Raw genomic sequence first — 18,817 nt, 5'->3', positions numbered from 1 at the left:
AGTGCAGACATGTTTGAAATCCAAGACATCAGATGATGTTCTTGAACTCTGGCATAGACGTCTGAGGCATGTAAATTTTCAAGACTTGCTGAAACTTTCACACAAGGAAAGTGTAAGAGGTATGCTTTCTCTGAGTGGAAAGCCAGACAAGATGTGTGACGGTTTGCAAGGCAGGTAAGTAAACTCGTGCCTCACATGGAGCATTAAATTCATCCACTGCAACTCATCCATTGGAACTTATGCATATGGACCTTGTTGGACCTTCACAAACCGAAAGCATGGGTGGTAAGAAATACATTTTGGTTGTAGTTGATGACTTCTCACGTTTTACTTGGGTGAACTTCCTTAGAGAGAAGAGTGATACATTTGAAAGCTTTAAGGGATTGTGCAAAAGAATAACAAATGAAAAACATTCCACAAACTTATGCATTGTTAGAGTTAGGACTGATAATGGAACTGAATTTAAGAATGCTTTGATTGCTGATTTTTTCCTTGAGCATGGAATTTCACATGAGTTTTCAGCTCCAATTACCCCACAATAGAATGGTGTAGTTGAGAGAAAGAACAGGGTATTGCTAGACATAAGAAGAGTGATGCTACACTCAGCTGGACTTACTCTAAACTTTTGGGCCGAAGCAATTAGCACTGCTTGCTATACTGTAAACCGTGCATTCTTGAGACCAGGTACTAACAAAACTCCATATGAGCTATGGAAAGGTAAGAAACCCAATGTAAGTCATCTTCGTGTTTTTGGATCTCCTTGCTATATTTATAGAGATAGAAAATATCTTGGTAAATTTGATGCTAGGAGCGATAAAGGCATATTTCTTGGTTATTCTCTGGATAGTAGAGCTTACAGGGTATACAACAAGCGAATCATGTCTGTAATGGAATCCTATAATGTATCTATTGATAATTGTGCTGTGAGTACTGTTCAGGTTAATGCAGATGAGGATCAACCCTCAAGAAGCCGAGTAAATGTGAAACTGAATGAAGAAACGGATGATTCCTCAAATGATCCTATTTTTGATCCTCCACCAGTTCAGAGAACAGAGTTCAAACAAGTTTAGAAAGATCACTCCACTCAGGATGTTATTGGGGACTTACATGGGAGAATTTAAACGCGCAGACAAGCTGCATCCCAGGTTAGTATTGATTATGCTCTTATTTGTTTTCTGACTGAAAATGAAGTGAACATAAACATGATTTCCAATTGTGGTTTTGCCTCACTTATTGAACCCAAGAATGTTAAAGAGGCTTTGAATGATGATGATTGGATAAACGCCATGCATGATGAATTGAATCAGTTTACAAGAAATGATGTGTGGTATCTTGTTCCTAGGCCTAGTGAATTCAATGTTATTGGTACCAAATGGATTTTTTGGAATAAAAGTGATGAGCATGGTAATGTTACTAGGAATAAAGCTAGGCTTGTTGCTCAAGGGTACACACAGGTTGAAGGACTTGATTTTGATGAAACCTTTGCCCCTGTTGCAAGGCTTGAATCTGTTAGACTTCTTCTTGCTATTGCTTGTCATCTTAAGTTTAAGTTGTACCAAACGGATGTAAAAAGTGCCTTTTTAAATGGTGTCTTGCAAGAGGAAGTTTATGTTGAACAGCCTCAGGGATTCATGGACCCTTGTAAACCTGATCATGAGTATAGACTTAAAAAGGCTTTGTATGGTTTGAAACAGGCTCCAAGAGCCTGGTATGAGCATTTATCTGCCTACCTAGTGAGTAAAGGATACCATAAAGGTTCAATAGATAAAACTTTGTTTGTAAAAAGGGATAAAAACCATGTCATGATTGCTCAGGTTTATGTTGATGATATCATATTTGCCTCTACCTCTGATACTTATGTTAAAGAATTTACTAACATCATGGAAGATGAATTTGAGATGAGCATGTGTGGGGAGCTAAATTACTTTCTGGGTCTACAAGTTCGTCAACTGAAAGCAGGTATGTTTCTGTCACAAACTAAATATGCTGAGAATCTTGTGAAAAAGTTTGGCCTTGAATCTGCAAAAATTGTCACTAATCCAATGAGTCCAAGTACCAAACTTAGTGAGGATCTCACAGGTAAGTCTGTTGATCAAACTCTCTACTGTAGTATGATTGGTAGTCTTCTTTATCTCACTGCCAGTAGGCCTGACATATCCTATAGTGTTGGAGTATGTGCTTGTTTTCAAGCAAATCCCAAGGAATATCATTTGGAGGCAGTGAAAAGGATTATACGTTATGTCTCAGGTACAGTGAATTGTGGCATCTACTTTACCTTTGATACTAACGCTGAAATTGCAGGTTATTCAGATGCAGATTGGGAAGGAAACTTGAAAGATCGGAAAAGTACATCTGGTGGCTGCTTCTTTGTGGGAAACAACATGGTGGCCTGACATAGCAAGAAGCAAAATTGTATATCACTTTCCACCGCTGAAGCAGAGTATGTGGCTGCGGGTAGCTGTTGTACTCAGATGTTATGGATGAAGCAAATGCTTCGTGACTACAGAATTTCCCAAGGTAAGTTGACCATATTTTGTGATAACTCAAGTGCTATCAATATTTCTAAAAATCCAGTGCAGCACTCTCGCACTAAGCATATTGACATGAGATATCACTTTATCCGAGACTTAGTTGAGAAAGAAATACTTGAACTTGCATTTGTTCCCATTGAGTATCAATTAACAGACTTATTCACAAAACCATTCACTAGTACAAAAAGTTAATCACACAACACTAATCACACAACGGAACACAAATCATCTGTTGTGTGTTTAAGTTAGTTTAATCATACAACGGTGCTGGTTGAATTCTGTTGTGTGAATGCCAACAAAGTGATAACTTTTTTATAGGAACTACATTGCACAACGGAAATTAAGCATGGTCCGTCGTCTGAGCCTTAAAAATTTAGCGGGAGATTTCCCTCCACTTCGGAGTTTCGGATGGATGTTGAAAAGCTGAAATCTGGGCTACTAGGACAACGGGTTTTATTATTGCCGTTGTGTGATTGAAAACTAAGCACCAAAGTTGAAGGATGCTTGCTTGAATGTCTTCACCGAGATAGGGCTAGTGCAAGCTACAATAATCATACAACAGATTTAAGGTTTTCCGTTGTGTGAACATGCAACTGGCGGTAACATTTTAACCAAAAATGTTGAAGGCGCCATGTTTCCCTCCATGATTTCACATTTTATACATTCAGACGACAATGAGATATATTTCCGTTGTGTGAATAACTTAAGAAAATTTTTAGCTAGGTTTTGATTCCCACATCGTGTCTAAAAGAAAGAAAGAACTTAGCTCTCTCTCGACTACATCGACACTCAGCTCTCTCTCTCTCTCTCGACTGCATATCCCTTACACTTAGCTCTCTCTCTCTCTCGATCTGGCTTGTTGCTATCGTGCTTTGCTGCTGCCGGTCCCGACTCTGCCACCGTTCGCGATTTCTCTCTCTCGATCTGCCACCGGTCGCGATTTCTCTCCCCGTTCGGATCCATTTTGGTTCCGCCTTCCATTTTGGTTCGCGATTTCTCTCTCTCGATCTGCCACCGAGCCACCTCCCCTTTCAGTCTGCCTGAGCCACCTCCTCTGCCACCGAGTCACCTTCACTGCAGTTCTGTATATCTCTGCGACTCCTTCAAGGTAAACATCGATTACCCAGTACCCATGCTGATGATGTTTGATAATGATGTTTGGTGTCCAGATTTGTGAATCATGATGTTTGGTGTTTTGGGTGTATTGCTCCTAATTGCAATATACCCAGTGTGTATTGCTCGTAATTTTGACTACTAGGTGCTTCTCCTCTCTTCCTCCGTCGCTCTCTTTTGGATGTTTGATAAGAAAATTCTTATTGTTCATTTTCGAGTTGTTTGGTCTTCTTTTGTGGCACACCAGTTAGTCACTCTCACTCTCACTCTTGTTCTTCATTTGTTGATTTCATTTTGATGAATTCGAAGACGGTTATAGATTTCTTTGCGTTTGGTTTTGAACTTTGCAACTGTTTTTATGAATCAATAGTTTTTAGGTGAATTTTCTGTTTAATGTGGGTTGTGATTTTGCAGATTTGGTTGTGGTGAGTGCCGGAGATGATAAGAAGATATCGTTGTGGCATAAGAATGGGCAGAGCTTGGGGACTATTCTGGTGGCCTGGACGGACAGTGGTGACAACATTGAGGTAATTTTGTTTTGTAACTGAGATGGGATGCAAGAAAATTTCTTGTGTTAGGATATTTATCTTCGAGTTGGAAATCATTTCCCCTCTTGACATTGTGGGACTTGTTGTCTTTCTTTCCTGGATTGTGTAATGGTGTGTTGATTACTTCTTGCTACTTGTCGATTTTGCAGGAGACGGGGGAATGGAATGAGATTGAAGTTAACATGGTGTGATTTATCGTCCTTTTTTTTACTTTACTGGTTATCATTTCTGCCTTATTAGACCTAGGGACGGTAATAGTTGAAAAGAAAAGAAAAATAAACAACTACATTACATTCCTACTAATTTGTTGTCTCTAATCTTCTGTTTTGAATTATGATTGGTTTCTCTTCTCCTTTTTCTTTTTTCTTCAAACTCCCAGATTTCTTGGTTCAAGCAGCACTCTGCACCAACTGCTGGTATCAGTTTCTCACCATCTAATTACAAGGGGGCATAAGTAATATTGACTTATACATTTTCATTCCTTATGTTATAAGACTAGGAGGCTATTTTATCATGCTGTGGTGTAGTGAATCTTTCATAGTCGGAAATGCTTTCTGATTTCAAAGTACTTTCCCTTGACAGATGTTTGTTAGTGTGGAGCTTGATAAAAAATTGTCTAGTCAAAATGCCTGGTAAGGTATTAGTTATGCATTCTGATATTCAAAATACATTTTTTCTTGACAGATGATTGTATGGTCAAAATGCCTGATACGTTTCAGATTTTTCAATTTACTTTAGAAGAGACTCTTGATTCCTTTCAGAAATCGGTACACGAGATATGAGGAACCTTCATATAGAAATTTTGTTGTTGGCACAGACTATAGTTATTCTATCTTTGAACATAGTCTGCATAAATAACAATATTTTTTTGTTCAGCCAAAGATCTGAATTTTTATATTGTCAGAATGTTTCATAAATTTGTGGTACTAATCAATTGCAGTAGTCATCAGGATGTTACAGGTCTCTGCTGGCAAAGGTCAAAATCAACTGTTTACTAGCTTGGTGTCTAAGTCAGATACATCAACTGCCACAGAATCAGGGTTGTTCCAGCAATGAACGTAAGAATATCTTTGATTTATTAGAAAATTTATTGCCTTATGTAGCATATAAAGAGGCTCTTTTATGAATAATAGTAAAAAGGGTGATGGAACTCATCAGTAGAAGCCATTTCAGGAGTTTATCATGCTGGCTTTGTTCTGCCATACTAGATTTTTATAGTTCACTCAGTGACAATACTTGTACAGGGAGGAACCTCAGAACTGCAGAAGGCCCCTGAACAAGATGTGAGCAGGGAATTCCTTTACGTTTCAGATTTTCAATTTACTTTAGAAGAGACTCTTGATTCCTTTCAGAAATCGGTATGCGAAGACATGAGGAACCTTCATATAGAAATTTTAAGACAATTCCACATGCAAGCGGTATGCATCTGCTATGCTCTTGTTGTCCCCTTTTTGTTTTCATTTTCTCATTCATTTTTTGGAACCATTACACAGATGGAAATGTCAACTGTGACGAGTAAAATTCTAGCAAACCAACCTGAGGTCCGGAAGAAGTTAATCTCTCTGGAAAGAAAACCAGCAGCTTCTGCAATTTTTTTAGCACTGGTGAAGATTGTATTCAGTGTTAATGATTTGTTGTGTGGATTGGAATATGTCTGCTGTTTGTGTTGTACAATTTGCCTTTCATTTATGGGCTTTTGTTCTCTAGGTACATTTGAATTGCTGAAATGATGTTGTTTGGGATTCGGTTGTCTCTAGATTTAGGTTTTCGTATTCTGGGGATTTATTAAGTAATGACATGTTTGACAGGTTCTACATCACAGTGGAACATCATGTGGCTTTAATGTTCACTACCAAACATGCCATCGCTGAACTCGTTTTTCGCCTGAACAACCCCCTCCTCTTTCTTCCTCGTTCTGTCAATTATACTTTCTCAGGTATGTCTTCCTTAATTAAACAATCTATATGTTCAGTAACAATTCTAATTATTGAACTTGAATGGTATATGGTTTTATATAGATAGGTTAGGATTGTGTAGAAACTTTCATTATGTTCAAATCTGGAAAATCAGAATAGTTAGCATGTCAAATCCACTTCAGCAGATGGGGAAGGCCCTATGCTTGAATCTGAACTGTGTTCTACCTCCCACCCAGAAATCCTGAGAGAATGAACAACAAATCTGATTTTAGTGTCAGTACGTCCCAAGCTTGCTTCCATGTGCTTGTTGCTAACTAGATTTGTAAGTACAGAATGGGTAAATATTCCCCAACTAATGGAAATGAGTCAATGTGTCAACAACTTCAGGAATCAGACTTAGAAGTGCAGGCTGGCTCGCATCCTAAAATAGGATTGCAGTATAACTTGAATCCTAATTGAAACTGCAGATCGACAAGAAAAGTATATATGTGTATAATGAACATGAGAGAGCAGATGATCAACGAACCTATATTAGTTACTTTTAGCAGGAGGGAAAGTAGTCACAGTAGCACTCATAATGTTCCTTATGAGTATTCCTTCTTTTTCTATATTAACGAACCTATATTACTTACTATATTACTTATAGTTCCTTAGAGCAGATGATCAACGAACCTATATTACTTACTATATGCATTAAACGAAATGAATATTCCTTCTTTTTCTCTTTCTAATTCTGACTCTTTATGTGAACTTTACAAGTATACAGAATTTGCTGGGGCAGTTCCTACTAGACCTGCACAGGACAGTCAGGACTTGGCATTTTCAGTTTCAAGGTTTATACAAAATGGTGGTTCTTTTGCCAACTACTACATGGTACTTATTCTCCTCCTCTACATTTCACAACTAATTTTATCTTTGCTAATGTTGGTAAAATTATGTTATTTAACCATCTTTTATTCTGATTTTGTTACAGTACCATGGAGGAACGAATTTTGGCCGAACTGCTAATATGGTATGCAATCTGGCAGAAAGAGTGATCCCAGGAATTGAGTTGGTGCGGTTAGCATCATGGTGTTTGCAGTATGAACCTCATGAGAGGCCAAATGCCAAGTCTCTTGTGACTGCCCTTGTTCTTCTTCAAAAGGAAACTTCGTTGAAGCGTAAAGATATTATATCAGCTTTTGTTTCATGTATAGGTAGTTAGGAATGATTTCTTGTTTGGTACATTATCTATCTTGAATGTATGGATGTTTGAAAAATGGTGATTGAATGATATGGATTAGAGTACTGTTTATGTGTTAATTACTATCTAATATTCAGTCATGCAACTCTTTAATGCAAAATCATGTGTTGTATGATGATAAAAGAGTTCAAAATTTAGGCTTCTCCTACAACAGTCACTGGTTGGTACCCAATTGATTACAATATTCACACAACGGATAACCAAATATAGTTGTTGTGTGAACTAACAACCAACAACAAAGAAAACAAATTCTGTTCTCTGAGATTAATATCACACAACAGAAATCAAATCATCTCTGTTGTCTGAGTAATCAACAGACAAGGGAGATAATTTTACTTCAGTTGTGTGTTACTTTCCTCAGACAACAAACATTAAGTTATATCCGTTGTCTGTTATTAGTCTCAGACAACAAAGAATGAGTTATATCCGTTGTCTGTTATTAGTCTCAGACAACAAAGAATGAGTTATATCCGTTGTGTGTTATGAATCTCAGACAACAAAGAATGAGTTATATCTGTTGTGTGTTATGAATCTCAGACAACGGTAAATTCCCTTTTCTGTTGTCTGATTGTGCCGCGGCATCCCCGCGCATGCCATGCCAGGCACACGCCTGCGCAGAATTCACACAACGGAAACTAGTATTCTGTTGAGCAAAGTGATATCACACAACGGTGAAATCACCGTTGTCTGATGTTTTGATCACACAACACTCACTTAGACCACGGTGAGCTTGGTCATCAGACAACAGAAATTCACCGTCGTCTGATGACCTTTTTGTAGTAGTGATTGGATAATGCACGATTTGAATCACTTAGAAGTGCCATTGGTGTTCTAAGTTCTGAAACTCTTCCCTAATTTCCATATACCATAGTATGCATTCATTTTGTATGTCTTCACGGTAGCATAGGTGCATTCTCTTTACGTTTCTGCATTGTTAGATTTAATTTCTGGAAATTCAGGATTGAAATGCTGGCTTGCACCCCCATGTGTCTGACAGCTGATTTTGAACTTAGATTGACAAGGGTCCTGCTCTTTTCTTTAACTCTGTGTGCACCAAGGTGTCTAACACGTTTTGAACTTGTACTTACATCACTCTGTAAATTGTGAGCTTGAACAACCTATTCTCTACAATCTTGAACCTCACATGCACACATACTCTAAGTGGTGGTAAGTCTTCATTGATGGTTGGCTTGTTCTCATTGCTCATGTACGAAATTACTCATGTTGGTTGCTCCTTGATATAAAAAAAAAAATTTGATTTATGGAGCATGGCCAGGCTATTCCCAAAGTAACAGGCCTCGGTCATGACGAATGATATGAGGATTGGGAAGAAACGGGAATGGTTTGGTTACCCCGGTGGATTGTGAGACTATTGACTCGAGTAGATGTGCTCCTTCGGATGTCCTTGTTACGTCTAGTATCCTAAAGTCATCTGACTTGGGAGCTACTAGCATAATACTCGTTACATGGGTCGTAATCTTATTAAACCAAAAAAAAAAAAGTTCTATTGTGTGAAAGGCAAAAAGAACAATTCCAAATCTTGCCCACATGGTGTTATAAGGGGGAATAAAGTTTATGTGCTTAAATATGTTTCGTATCTGAGCTTTGCTTTTCAGGTTTCCACAACTATTTCACACCCCATCTTGAGCTATGTTCACTCTACACCACAAGAGGTATAGAATACTCGCTCATCCTCTATTTTACCTTGTGGTTGTCGGACTACCTTCACTCGTGTAACCTCATTTTGATGCACTCTTATTTACGGTTAAGTGGTGTTACTCTTGTTGGAAAAGCTATGCAAATTCAGTCTGTTCTTGCCCGTGGATACAGACCAGCATCATTGTGTGTTTGCATTGCATTTTTGCATCATTCATAGCATGGTACATTAAGAAGGGGTTTCAGGACTTGATTACTATGACGCGCTCTATGTGCTTCACCTTGTGGTCAGATTGTACAATTCGTAGTTGATTCGTTAGTGGTTCCTTCACTTCTTTTATTAAATAAAAAAAATATAATATAATAAAAAATATAAAAAAATAAAAAATAAAAAAAATTCAAATAAAAAAAAATTTTACTTGTTGTTTTTTTTCTATTTCATCGTGTGCTTTAAGTGTGTTAAGCAAGGTTATTTTTTCCCCAATTTCTCCCTTCCCTCTCGCGGCCGCCCTCTCTCTCCTTCCATCCCCATGGCTCGAATCAAGCACACCATTCGGCGCCCCAAAGCTCCGGCTCCCACCTCTCCTCTGGCCCCGCCTCCGGCCACTGGTCCCTCTCGGCGTTCCAATTGCCTCCTCCGCCCGAAGGATTCTGGGCCGCCTACCTCCGCAGAGCATCCTCAGGACTTGGAAGATTCTCCTTCTCGGTCCACCTCCCAAGCACCGTCATCCCCTTCTGGGTCCGAACGCTCCTCCGCCGCCACTGCTCTCTCCGATTCCGTTGCCTCCAAGGCCGCTCCGGTCTCTCCTTTACCTACTCCGACTTCGTCCCATCTCTCGGTCAGTCCTTCCTCTCCTGCTCTGTCGGCCAAGTGTCCTCGCCCTTCCGGCCGCTCTGCTCTTTCCACGTCCCGGTCATCCAAGCCACCTAAGCCTCGTAAGGATTCTCGATTTGTAACTCATACTCAACAAGTTGATTATGAAACATATACTTGCTTGCGCCCGGTGGTTTATGAAAAACGTTTTACTGTGGCTAAATTGGGTTCCCTATTTGCTGAGACTGTGCGCATTTTTCGTTGGGAATCTGTGTTGGATGTGTTGCCCACTCCTAACCTCACTGTGGTTAGAGAGTTTTATGCTTGTTGTTCTCCAAATATGCTTGCGCAGGTTGACTTGCTTAATGCTGCTACTCTGATTGGCTACAATGTGGATACTCGTGGCGTCTCGGTCCCTTTCACACCCACCACTATCCGCAAAACGTTGGGTCTCCTTGCCCCTGTTTCCGAGATGTCTGCGATTGATAAGGAGCTTGCTGCTTTATCTATTGATACCGTTGTGGCTGTGATTTATGAGGATCGTCCCGATGCCACTCTCGTGGAGCTTTCTGCTGGTGCTCTTAGTGAGTTCTGTCGATTGTTGGGCCATTTGGTTCGTACTTTGCTCTATCCTTCCACTTAGAGCAGCAAGATTACCTTGGAAGAAGCTCGTCTCATCTATGTTCTCCAGGCCAAGGGCCCCTATCTTCCTCCAGAGCATTACATGTATACTGCCATCCGGAAGGCTACTATTGAAGGTTGTTGTCACAAAAAGGCAGCATTGGTCTTTCCTTCTGTGATCACTGCTGTTTGCAAGGCCAAGGGTGTTGTCTTCGAAGCCTCTGATGAAATGGCTCCTCCCTTGAAGGTCTTTTCAAGGAGTTCTCTTCTTCGCAGTACTAGCCAAAGCAAGACCAAGGGTATTTCTGTTGACACCACTTCAATCTCCCGCACCTTGCGTGATCATTTCACTATGGTGAACCGTAAGTTGGACCAGCTTCAAACTGATGTGGGTGCTCTTCTTCAGCACGTAGATCACCTTGAGGGGGAGATTCACTCTCTTCGTGAGACCTTTGTCCATTCCACTTGAGCTTTGGCATACCTATCCAAAAAGGGGGAGAAGACTTATTTTGACTAGGATTGGACCTAAATTGGTTTTTGTTCTCTGCTAGATTTTATTAGTTTAGTTTGACTAGGTTTCTTTATGCTTTAAGTGAGTAGTTGACTTTGGACTAGTGGTAAATGACTCTCTTAAATTGCTCTTATGTGTTGGTTACTATCATGATTATTTCACAATCTGTGTGTGATGAGTGTTTCAGGATTGATGAATTCTTTGAGTGATTTTTCTCAAGTACTTGTTGAGGGGGAGTTTCATGTGATAGAATGGTTTTGTATAGGAATGCCAAAGGGGGAGATTGTAGGTACAACTCTTGTACATGTCATATTGGCATTCCCATACAAAGAGTCTCTTTACTGATCTCGGAGAATCAGGTATACATGCATTTGCATTTGCAGTCAGTTTTATGTGGAGTCAGTTTTTAGGAAGTTAGTTTTGGGAACAGCCGAATAGTAGAAGGGAACAGCCGAATATTGAAAAATTGAAGATTGAGAAATGTTGCCGACCTCCTTGCGGAAGTTGGCATTTGCATACAAGTTAAATATACTGTTACCAGGCTGACCAACAATGTCACAGAAGTGAGCCCGAACAATGTGTCTAGCTTTACTACTCACACTAAAAAACCATGTTATATTACTACTGCCATTCATCATCTCTCTAGCAGTCTGGTAAACCGAAAGTGGGGCTACAGACTCATTAGATGCAAGCAAACCCTCAATTCCTCCGCGGTAATTTAAATTGAGTGCATTTTCAGGAGGGGCTTTCTTTGCAGAGTTTTGATCAGAGATATGACTATCATCTGTTTCCCACTTTCTCCATATTGTGTCATTTACTGGTGAACCTCCAATGGTGAGTCTGTAAACTGTGTGTAAAGGGAGATTACTAGTATAGTTCTCAGCGATGAAATCTGCAGGGGCAGGGAATAATTCTATGGCATTTACAAATGCAAAAGATGATGGTTGAGGAGTAAAATATAGTCTAAATGAGTCAGTAATATCAATTCGGAGAAAGAATTCCTTTATCACAGGGGAGTAGGTAGTGTTCTTGGTGGTGAAATTGTTCAACAGTGTGAAATTCTTAGAATCCAAAACACCAAAAACAGCCGTGGAGAGATTATTTGAGGAGGAGGAGGAGAAAGCTGAGAAATGTAAGCGTACCAGATAATTACCATCTTCAGTGATGCTGAACTGGTAGTAGAATGGTTTATTGAAACTTCTTGCTGTCTTATATAGAGATGATATATCTGGCAACTGGTTGATGTCTTTGACAGCCTTGCTTTTGGAGAAAGAGTAACCTACAGGCTTCGATTCCCCAGAGAAATTCTGGCCAGGAGTGAGGCTCACATCATCATGTGAACCACAGTTGATGAAATAATCATCAGCTAAAGAGAGAAAGTGAAGGGGTGAGAGGTTGAGGAGAAAAACAAACAGAGAGAGTAGCGGGATACGAAGATGTTCCATGGCAAATGATGGACTTGGGTGAATTTGCCAATACTTAGAACTTTAGAGGACTATGGAGTTCAATGAGCATGTAAATTGTGCAAGACAGAGACCAAGCACACGAAATGTCTGCGAAACTTAGAAAACTGAAATATCAACCATACAAATTTGGAAAATTCCAAGCCAGATAAACGTAAATTTATTCATATATCCCTAATACATTTCATCCACTGGCAGATAAGACAGAGGACATTTTGGGAGTTCTTCTCAGATTGCCCAAAAAAATTGAAAAGTCTTCTCTTTTTAGACTTGCTGTCTTTTGGCATTTGGATGAGAATAACAGTAACATCAATTAATGGTCCCAAAAAGAGCTCTATTTTTGTTGTAGAGAATTGTAATTCTATTTTTATTATTGATAATATGAGCCCTTATATAGGGAGTTACAAAGTACACAAAAGGTAATAGAATCCGAATACATTGAATACCTAAAACCTTCTCCTATTACAACTCTAAACCCTAGTATGTAGAGGCACACATTATGTCGACATCCTTCAACACTCCTCCTTGTGCCGCTCAAACTTGGTGATGACTCTTAGATCGTTGCCTCACTAAAAACCTTGTTAGGTAACAAAAACCCTGTGGGACAAAAATAACCCTGGTCGAAGGACAAAAAGAGCACAACACGTCATTCACTCTTCGAGATCGAACATGTAGACATCATACCTCCCCCTGATTGCTACAATCATGGGAGTTCGGATAACTTTCTTAATCCGATGCTCTTCACATGTTTCTCGAAGGTGGATTTAGGTAACAACTTAGTAAATAAGTCCGCTACATTATCCTCAAATCGGATCTGATTCACTTCAATATTTAGAAGTGCTTGTTGTTGCTGATTTTAAAAGTACTTAGGCGATATATACTTAGTGTTATCGCCCTTGATGAAACCTAATTTCATTTGTTTAATATAAGCTGCATTATCTTCATAAATGCATATAGGTTCATCTGTGGTAGACTTCAAACCACAAGTTCCTCGAATGTGTCTAACTATAGACCTTAGCCATATGCATTCTCGCATAGCTTCATGTAGAGCAATGATCTCTGCATGATTTGAGGAAGTAGCAACAAGGGTCTGCTTTGTAGACCTCTAAGATATCGCAGTGCTTCCCATGGTAAAGACATAACCCGTTTGGGAGTGACATTTGTGAGGGTCAGAGAGATACCCTACATCAGCAAACATCACCATTGTTTTGGTGTAAGGGAGGAGGATGATGCCGGCCACCCTTGGCGGTGGCAGCTGTGTCGGTCATGGCGTCTTGGACGACGCCTCTTGGGCTAATGAGATCCGTTCTCATTCTTTCGTCATTCTTTTCTCTCTGCAGGGATAGAACAAGCCCATATCTATCGTACATTTTAAGTAATGAAAGATTGTCTTTATACCAGTCCAATGATGTTGCGTTGGTGCGGGGCTATATCTATCCAACAAGTTCGTAATAATTGAGGTATCCGGTCTTGTATTGTGATAAGTACAATAATGCGCCTATTGTACTCAGGTAAGCACTTTTGCTATTAACACGTTTTCGTCATCATCCCTGGGATGAAACGGATCCCTTTTAGGGCCAAGACTACAGACGACCATGGGAGTGCATCTTTGACTTTATCAAAATGCAAAGCATTTATTGACACGGTTACAAGTTCTAAATCTAGACAAAACCGTGTTCTCCCAAGGTCCTTCATCTCAAACTCAGATTTCAGGTGTTCAGCGGTTTCCCTTAGCTCTCAAGGGTTCCAATTATGTTTATCAACATAAACCGTGACAATTGCAAATCCAGAACTTGTCATGAAAACGCAGGGGCATAGTTCATCATATCCCTTCCGAATCAAATAGTCACTTTAGTGAGCGTTTCACCCTCATTGCAAACGCACTCCGTGGTTAAGAGCCACTTGATTTAGGTAAATGAAGTCCACAAGAACCTTCATTATATTCCGTATCTAGATCCCCATAGAGATACATAGTGACCACATTCATAAGCTGTATGTTCATTTATTTGGAAACTACCAAACTAACAAGATAGTGGAGTGCAATGACATCCATTACGAGAGAATATGTCTTCTCGTAGTCGATTCCAGGGCGTTTTGTGAGAAGCCTTGCACCATAAGGCGAGATTATCATCTCTTTTTCTCATCACGCTATCTAACGAAGACATATTAATTTCAACAAGTTTTATGTTAGGAGGTGTTGGCATCTCATGCCCGAAATCCTTCATCTTCGTTAGTGAATCCAATTCAACCTGGATCGCATCTTTCCATTTAGGCTAATTTTCTCTACGTTGGCATTCTTCAACGGAGTAAGGTTCGATGTCATTGGTCTCAATAATTCCACGTCCTCATGTATACTAGTGTAGTTTGTAGAGATCTCTATATTCTCAGGAATTGGTTCTAACATTGAGGCGTCCCCCAACGATGTCTCTTGGACATAACCACAATCCAGGATATTCTCATGAGACGGATTTTGAGTATCAATGATCAATGGATCAAGTTGTGCCAAACTTGCTCTCTTCCTAGGGCGAGAATCCATCGAACCTATGGGTCTCCTACGCTCTCTAGCGGAACCCATGGCCTATGACGCCATTATGCCACTTTATGGCTTCACCATACCACATTCCATGGTAGTGGTGCCGTACCTATCTCCTCTGGGTGGCACCATGTCCTCCTATAGGGACATCAATCCTTGTAGACATGTTTGCGGCAGGTATATGTGATCTCATCACTTTTAGGGGATCAAGATGAGACATAGTTGGGACAGACCATGACAATTCTTGTCGTTTCTGTTGAACGTTGACGTTCTAATCTCCCCCTAATGACGGGAAGACTGTCTCATCAAAGTGACAATCCGTAAATCCAGCGGAAAAAAAAAGATCGCCTGTAAACGGTTCTACATAGTGGACTTATAGTTAGAGACTCATGTCCAACAAATATATATATTTGCATTCGTTGCAATGACTCATGTTGATGCGCTGTGGCGGCGCAATTGGCACATGAACCGCACACTCAAATATGCATAAATATGAGATATTAGACTCAAACTCAGTCACTCGCTGTAACGCAAATAAAAGAATCGACACTTTATTATTAGCCAATGATTACATCAAAGTTTCTTAACCAAAGTCTAATCCAAAAATAAAAGTCAAACTTAGACAGATTGTAGTCACTCAATCCGTTCGATGACTCCAATCAAATATGACCAGGAAAGTAGGAAGAGATGTCGGTGGAGCGAGGCTCTCTTAAGTACCACTAATCTCAATTACTTTCCTAGACATCATACTTAATTAGGTGAGCCAAGTGAGAAAGAGTTAAAAAAAAAATATCATTTATTGATTTAAGGCATAACTGCCATTACATAATTCTTGGAAAATAAAAGACTATTCGAAATAAAAATCTGCGGCATTTTGTCTTCATCGCCAGATTTAAAGTCTTTTTGAACTTGATGTCTTGATCACTGTGAGGCAGCTACCTTCTTAGGTACATTGCAAACTCAGTCCCATTGATCAGATGTTCCATATCAGAAATAGATACCATGAAGAGGATTATCCCTTGATTGAGGCGCATTGGCGCAATGTGCATGGTCCCTAGGACCTAAGGTGTTGGAAGAGTATGACCATGGCCAATGTTGGCACTATGGTTTCCAACCCTTAGTCCCTCAAAATCACGGCTCCTACGGTGGCGTGATTGTCGCCTTTGGCGACTACCTTCATGAGCATTTCGATCATATGGATCATGACATCTGTGGCGACTTTCTCTAGCCATGGGATGATGCTCTGGATAGCTATCTCGAAGCCTATCAATTTCTCTTCTCACAAGCTCGTTGTCTTGCCTTTTACCAATTTCCATAGCTTCAATAAGCTTTTGAAAGCTTGTGATCTGTCTTGCATTTATATGAGTCCGAAGTAAATCAAAGGACCTCATAGCATAGACAGGGAAGGTATTGAGGGTTTTCTCAATCAATTGTTCTTCTGTGATCGTCTTGCCACAGAAGCGCATCATTCCTGTGATGCGGAGAGCTTCCGAATAAAATTGTATGACCGTATCAAAGTCAGAGAAGCGAAGATCATTCCATTCTGCTTCTAAATTCGGAAGGATGGAGTCACAAACATTGCCATGACGTTCACGAAGCGCTTGCCAAAGCTTTATGGCGCTATCCTCATTCATGAACTCAAACTAAAGGTCTCTATCCATATGATGCATCATTAAGGCAAGTGCCCTGGAATTGTCAATCTCAGTTTGAGGGTCTGGAGCAGTTCCTTCAGAACAAAGCTCTTGGATTGTGTGCAATAGCTCACGGGAATAAGATGGAGCTCAACGTCCTGAGCCCACAATATGTATCTTTTGCCTGCATAATCCAATGGAACAAAATCGAGTATGTTCGAGTTTGACATCCTAAAAAAGGGTGAAACAAGAACGAATTAGTTTCGGAGCTAAACTTCCACGAAAACTAAAATAATAAGATTTCCGAGCTATGCTACCAAGAAATCAATTTCCAAGAATCACTTTTGGATTAGACCAAACATTTGATGCTTACGGACGCTCTTAGTCCAAGCATTGTGAACACTCTTAGTTCACACAAACGCTCTTAGTTCATTTAATTATGAACACTCTTACTTCGTTAAGCGTGAATCCCCACAATTCCGCTTTGTTAAATACTCAAAACCATTTGGCAACATATATTCTACAGAAAATAAAAGAATTTAAAATACATGAAAGCAGCAACTTTAATTCACAAAAACTTACGTGATGGTTCTTGGTTTGAGGACACGCGCGTGTTGGAGCAGGCGTGTTTTGGGGCAGCAGCAATAAGTGGCAGCAGCAACAGTTTGCAGCAGTAGGTGCGCAGGGCGGCAGCAACAACAATTTCCAACAGCAGCAGTTTCCAGCAACAGCAGTTTTCAGCAGCAGCAACAGCAGTTTTCAACAGTTTCCAGCAACAGCAGTTTTCAGCAGCAGCAGTAGCAGTTTCCAGCAGCAGCAGCAGGGAGGCTGTGAGGGCTGCAGACTTGCGGCAGGTTGCAGGAGCAGCAGCAGGTTACAGAAGGAGGGGCAGCAGGCAGGGACTGCAGGTCGTGCAGCAGGAGGCTGGGCTGCAGAAGGCTGTGGCAGGAGGTAGGCCGAGCTAGGGTTTTTGTGGGTAAGGAGGGCTGCGGCAGATTTTTGTGAGAGAGAGTTTTTAGGTTTTTTTTTTTTTTTCTTTTGGGCTAGGGTTAGAACTCGTGCTGATAACGTGTTGTAGAGAATTGTAATTCTATTTTATTATTGATAATAGGAGCCCTTATATAGGGAGTTACAAAGTACACAAAAGGTAATAGAATCCGAATTCATTGAATACCTAGAACCTTCTCCTATTACAACTCTAAACCCTAGTTTGTAGAGGCACACATTATGTCGACATCCTTCAACAATTTTTTTTTTAATTGAACAAAGAAAAAGAACACTATGAGCTTGGTCTAGTTGACTTCAATTTTCAGCGCCTAAAACTATTGAATAATAAACAAGAACTAAACCATGCTCCTGGATGAAAATACTAGCCTGTAGTCCTCTACTAATGACAAACCAACAGAACAGTAGCGTGTAAATTATATCAGTTTATATTGTCAAAACTTTATTGGGAATACACCTGACTACTGGAATGAGATTTTGAATGACTATCACCTTAGAACCAAGTAATGACAACTATATACTGAAGTTTCAAGACATTAAGCTTTGTTCCATAGCTTAAGAAGTAGGAATTAAGCCAATTTCAGCCAAAATGAGTTCCCAAAACGAAATTGTTCGTTCTTTCATATATCATATATAGTATCCTAGTTTGTATGATGAAAAATTTCTTACTGATAGTCATGTTGGGCCAAAACTAGCAGATTAATTAAAACAGTGAGATTGGCTTTTTCCAACTGGTTAGGAACTAAGGATACGTACAAATCTCTCTTCTAACATTTTTGGCTTCTCTGAGCTTCCACCAAATCTTCTCGATGAAAATGGACAGACCGCAACATGGTGTCTGAGGGTGGATGAAGATGGGATAATCAAGAGATTGAAGATGGCTATGAATGGTGCAGCATACGAGATTGGATTGTTGGAGATGGGTAAAGATTATATTGTAATCAAGGAGATGATAATTAAAAAGTATATGTAATGTATCACTGTACAAGCAATTACTGGGAAATCTGGTAATAAGCTAATTAAGGCATCGAAGCAACTAATAGAAATCTGGAAAAGAAGAATGATTCATGCTTGGTAAATGGTAATTCGAATCCAAACTTAGAAACTTTTTTGAGGTTTCAAGAGGAAGACGAAGACGAAGACGCACATGTGACTCCATACGAAGGGAATCGGGAGTAACAGTCCGACTCTGAGAGAAGAGATGCGATGTCGCAGTTTGGGTTGGACAAGTA

At 39.9% G+C, this 18,817-nt stretch overlaps 2 protein-coding genes and 1 long non-coding RNA gene across 21 annotated transcripts; 2 read left to right on the top strand and 1 right to left on the bottom strand.

Annotated features, from left to right (window-relative positions):
- The first annotated feature begins 4,360 nt into the window (after positions 1 to 4,360).
- Positions 4,361 to 6,094, top strand: LOC112173474 (protein NEDD1). Of its 19 annotated transcripts, none has more exons than XM_040510550.1 (6): positions 4,361 to 4,377; positions 4,775 to 4,824; positions 5,143 to 5,250; positions 5,420 to 5,610; positions 5,686 to 5,899; positions 6,001 to 6,094. In XM_040510550.1, the coding sequence occupies exons 2-6, from the start codon at positions 4,818 to 4,820 to the stop codon at positions 6,033 to 6,035; spliced, it is 555 nt and encodes a 184-aa protein (XP_040366484.1). In that variant the 5' UTR covers positions 4,361 to 4,377; positions 4,775 to 4,817; the 3' UTR covers positions 6,036 to 6,094. The 19 variants fall into 19 exon arrangements, 17 of the variants coding, with proteins under 17 accessions (XP_040366484.1, XP_040366474.1, XP_040366496.1 ...); XM_040510540.1 differs by lacking the exon at positions 4,361 to 4,377 and adding an exon at positions 4,576 to 4,646 and having other exon boundaries at positions 4,775 to 4,829; positions 5,136 to 5,250; XM_040510562.1 differs by lacking the exon at positions 4,361 to 4,377 and adding an exon at positions 4,585 to 4,646 and having other exon boundaries at positions 5,136 to 5,250; positions 5,437 to 5,610.
- A 771-nt stretch (positions 6,095 to 6,865) lies between these two features.
- On the top strand, positions 6,866 to 7,410 carry LOC112201125. Its single transcript, XR_005803170.1, has 2 exons — positions 6,866 to 6,981; positions 7,082 to 7,410. It is a non-coding gene; the product is annotated as an uncharacterized LOC112201125 (long non-coding RNA).
- A 3,932-nt stretch (positions 7,411 to 11,342) lies between these two features.
- LOC112201117 (probable receptor-like protein kinase At5g24010) lies at positions 11,343 to 12,398 on the bottom strand. The gene has a single exon (XM_024342134.1). The coding sequence runs from the start codon at positions 12,396 to 12,398 to the stop codon at positions 11,343 to 11,345; it is 1,056 nt and encodes a 351-aa protein (XP_024197902.1).
- Between the last annotated feature and the right edge of the window lie 6,419 nt (positions 12,399 to 18,817).

The sequence above is a fragment of the Rosa chinensis genome, chromosome 1 (assembly GCF_002994745.2).
Source record: "Rosa chinensis cultivar Old Blush chromosome 1, RchiOBHm-V2, whole genome shotgun sequence".
Lineage (NCBI taxonomy): Eukaryota > Viridiplantae > Streptophyta > Magnoliopsida > Rosales > Rosaceae > Rosa > Rosa chinensis.
This window is presented reverse-complemented; position numbering and strand designations above follow the sequence as displayed.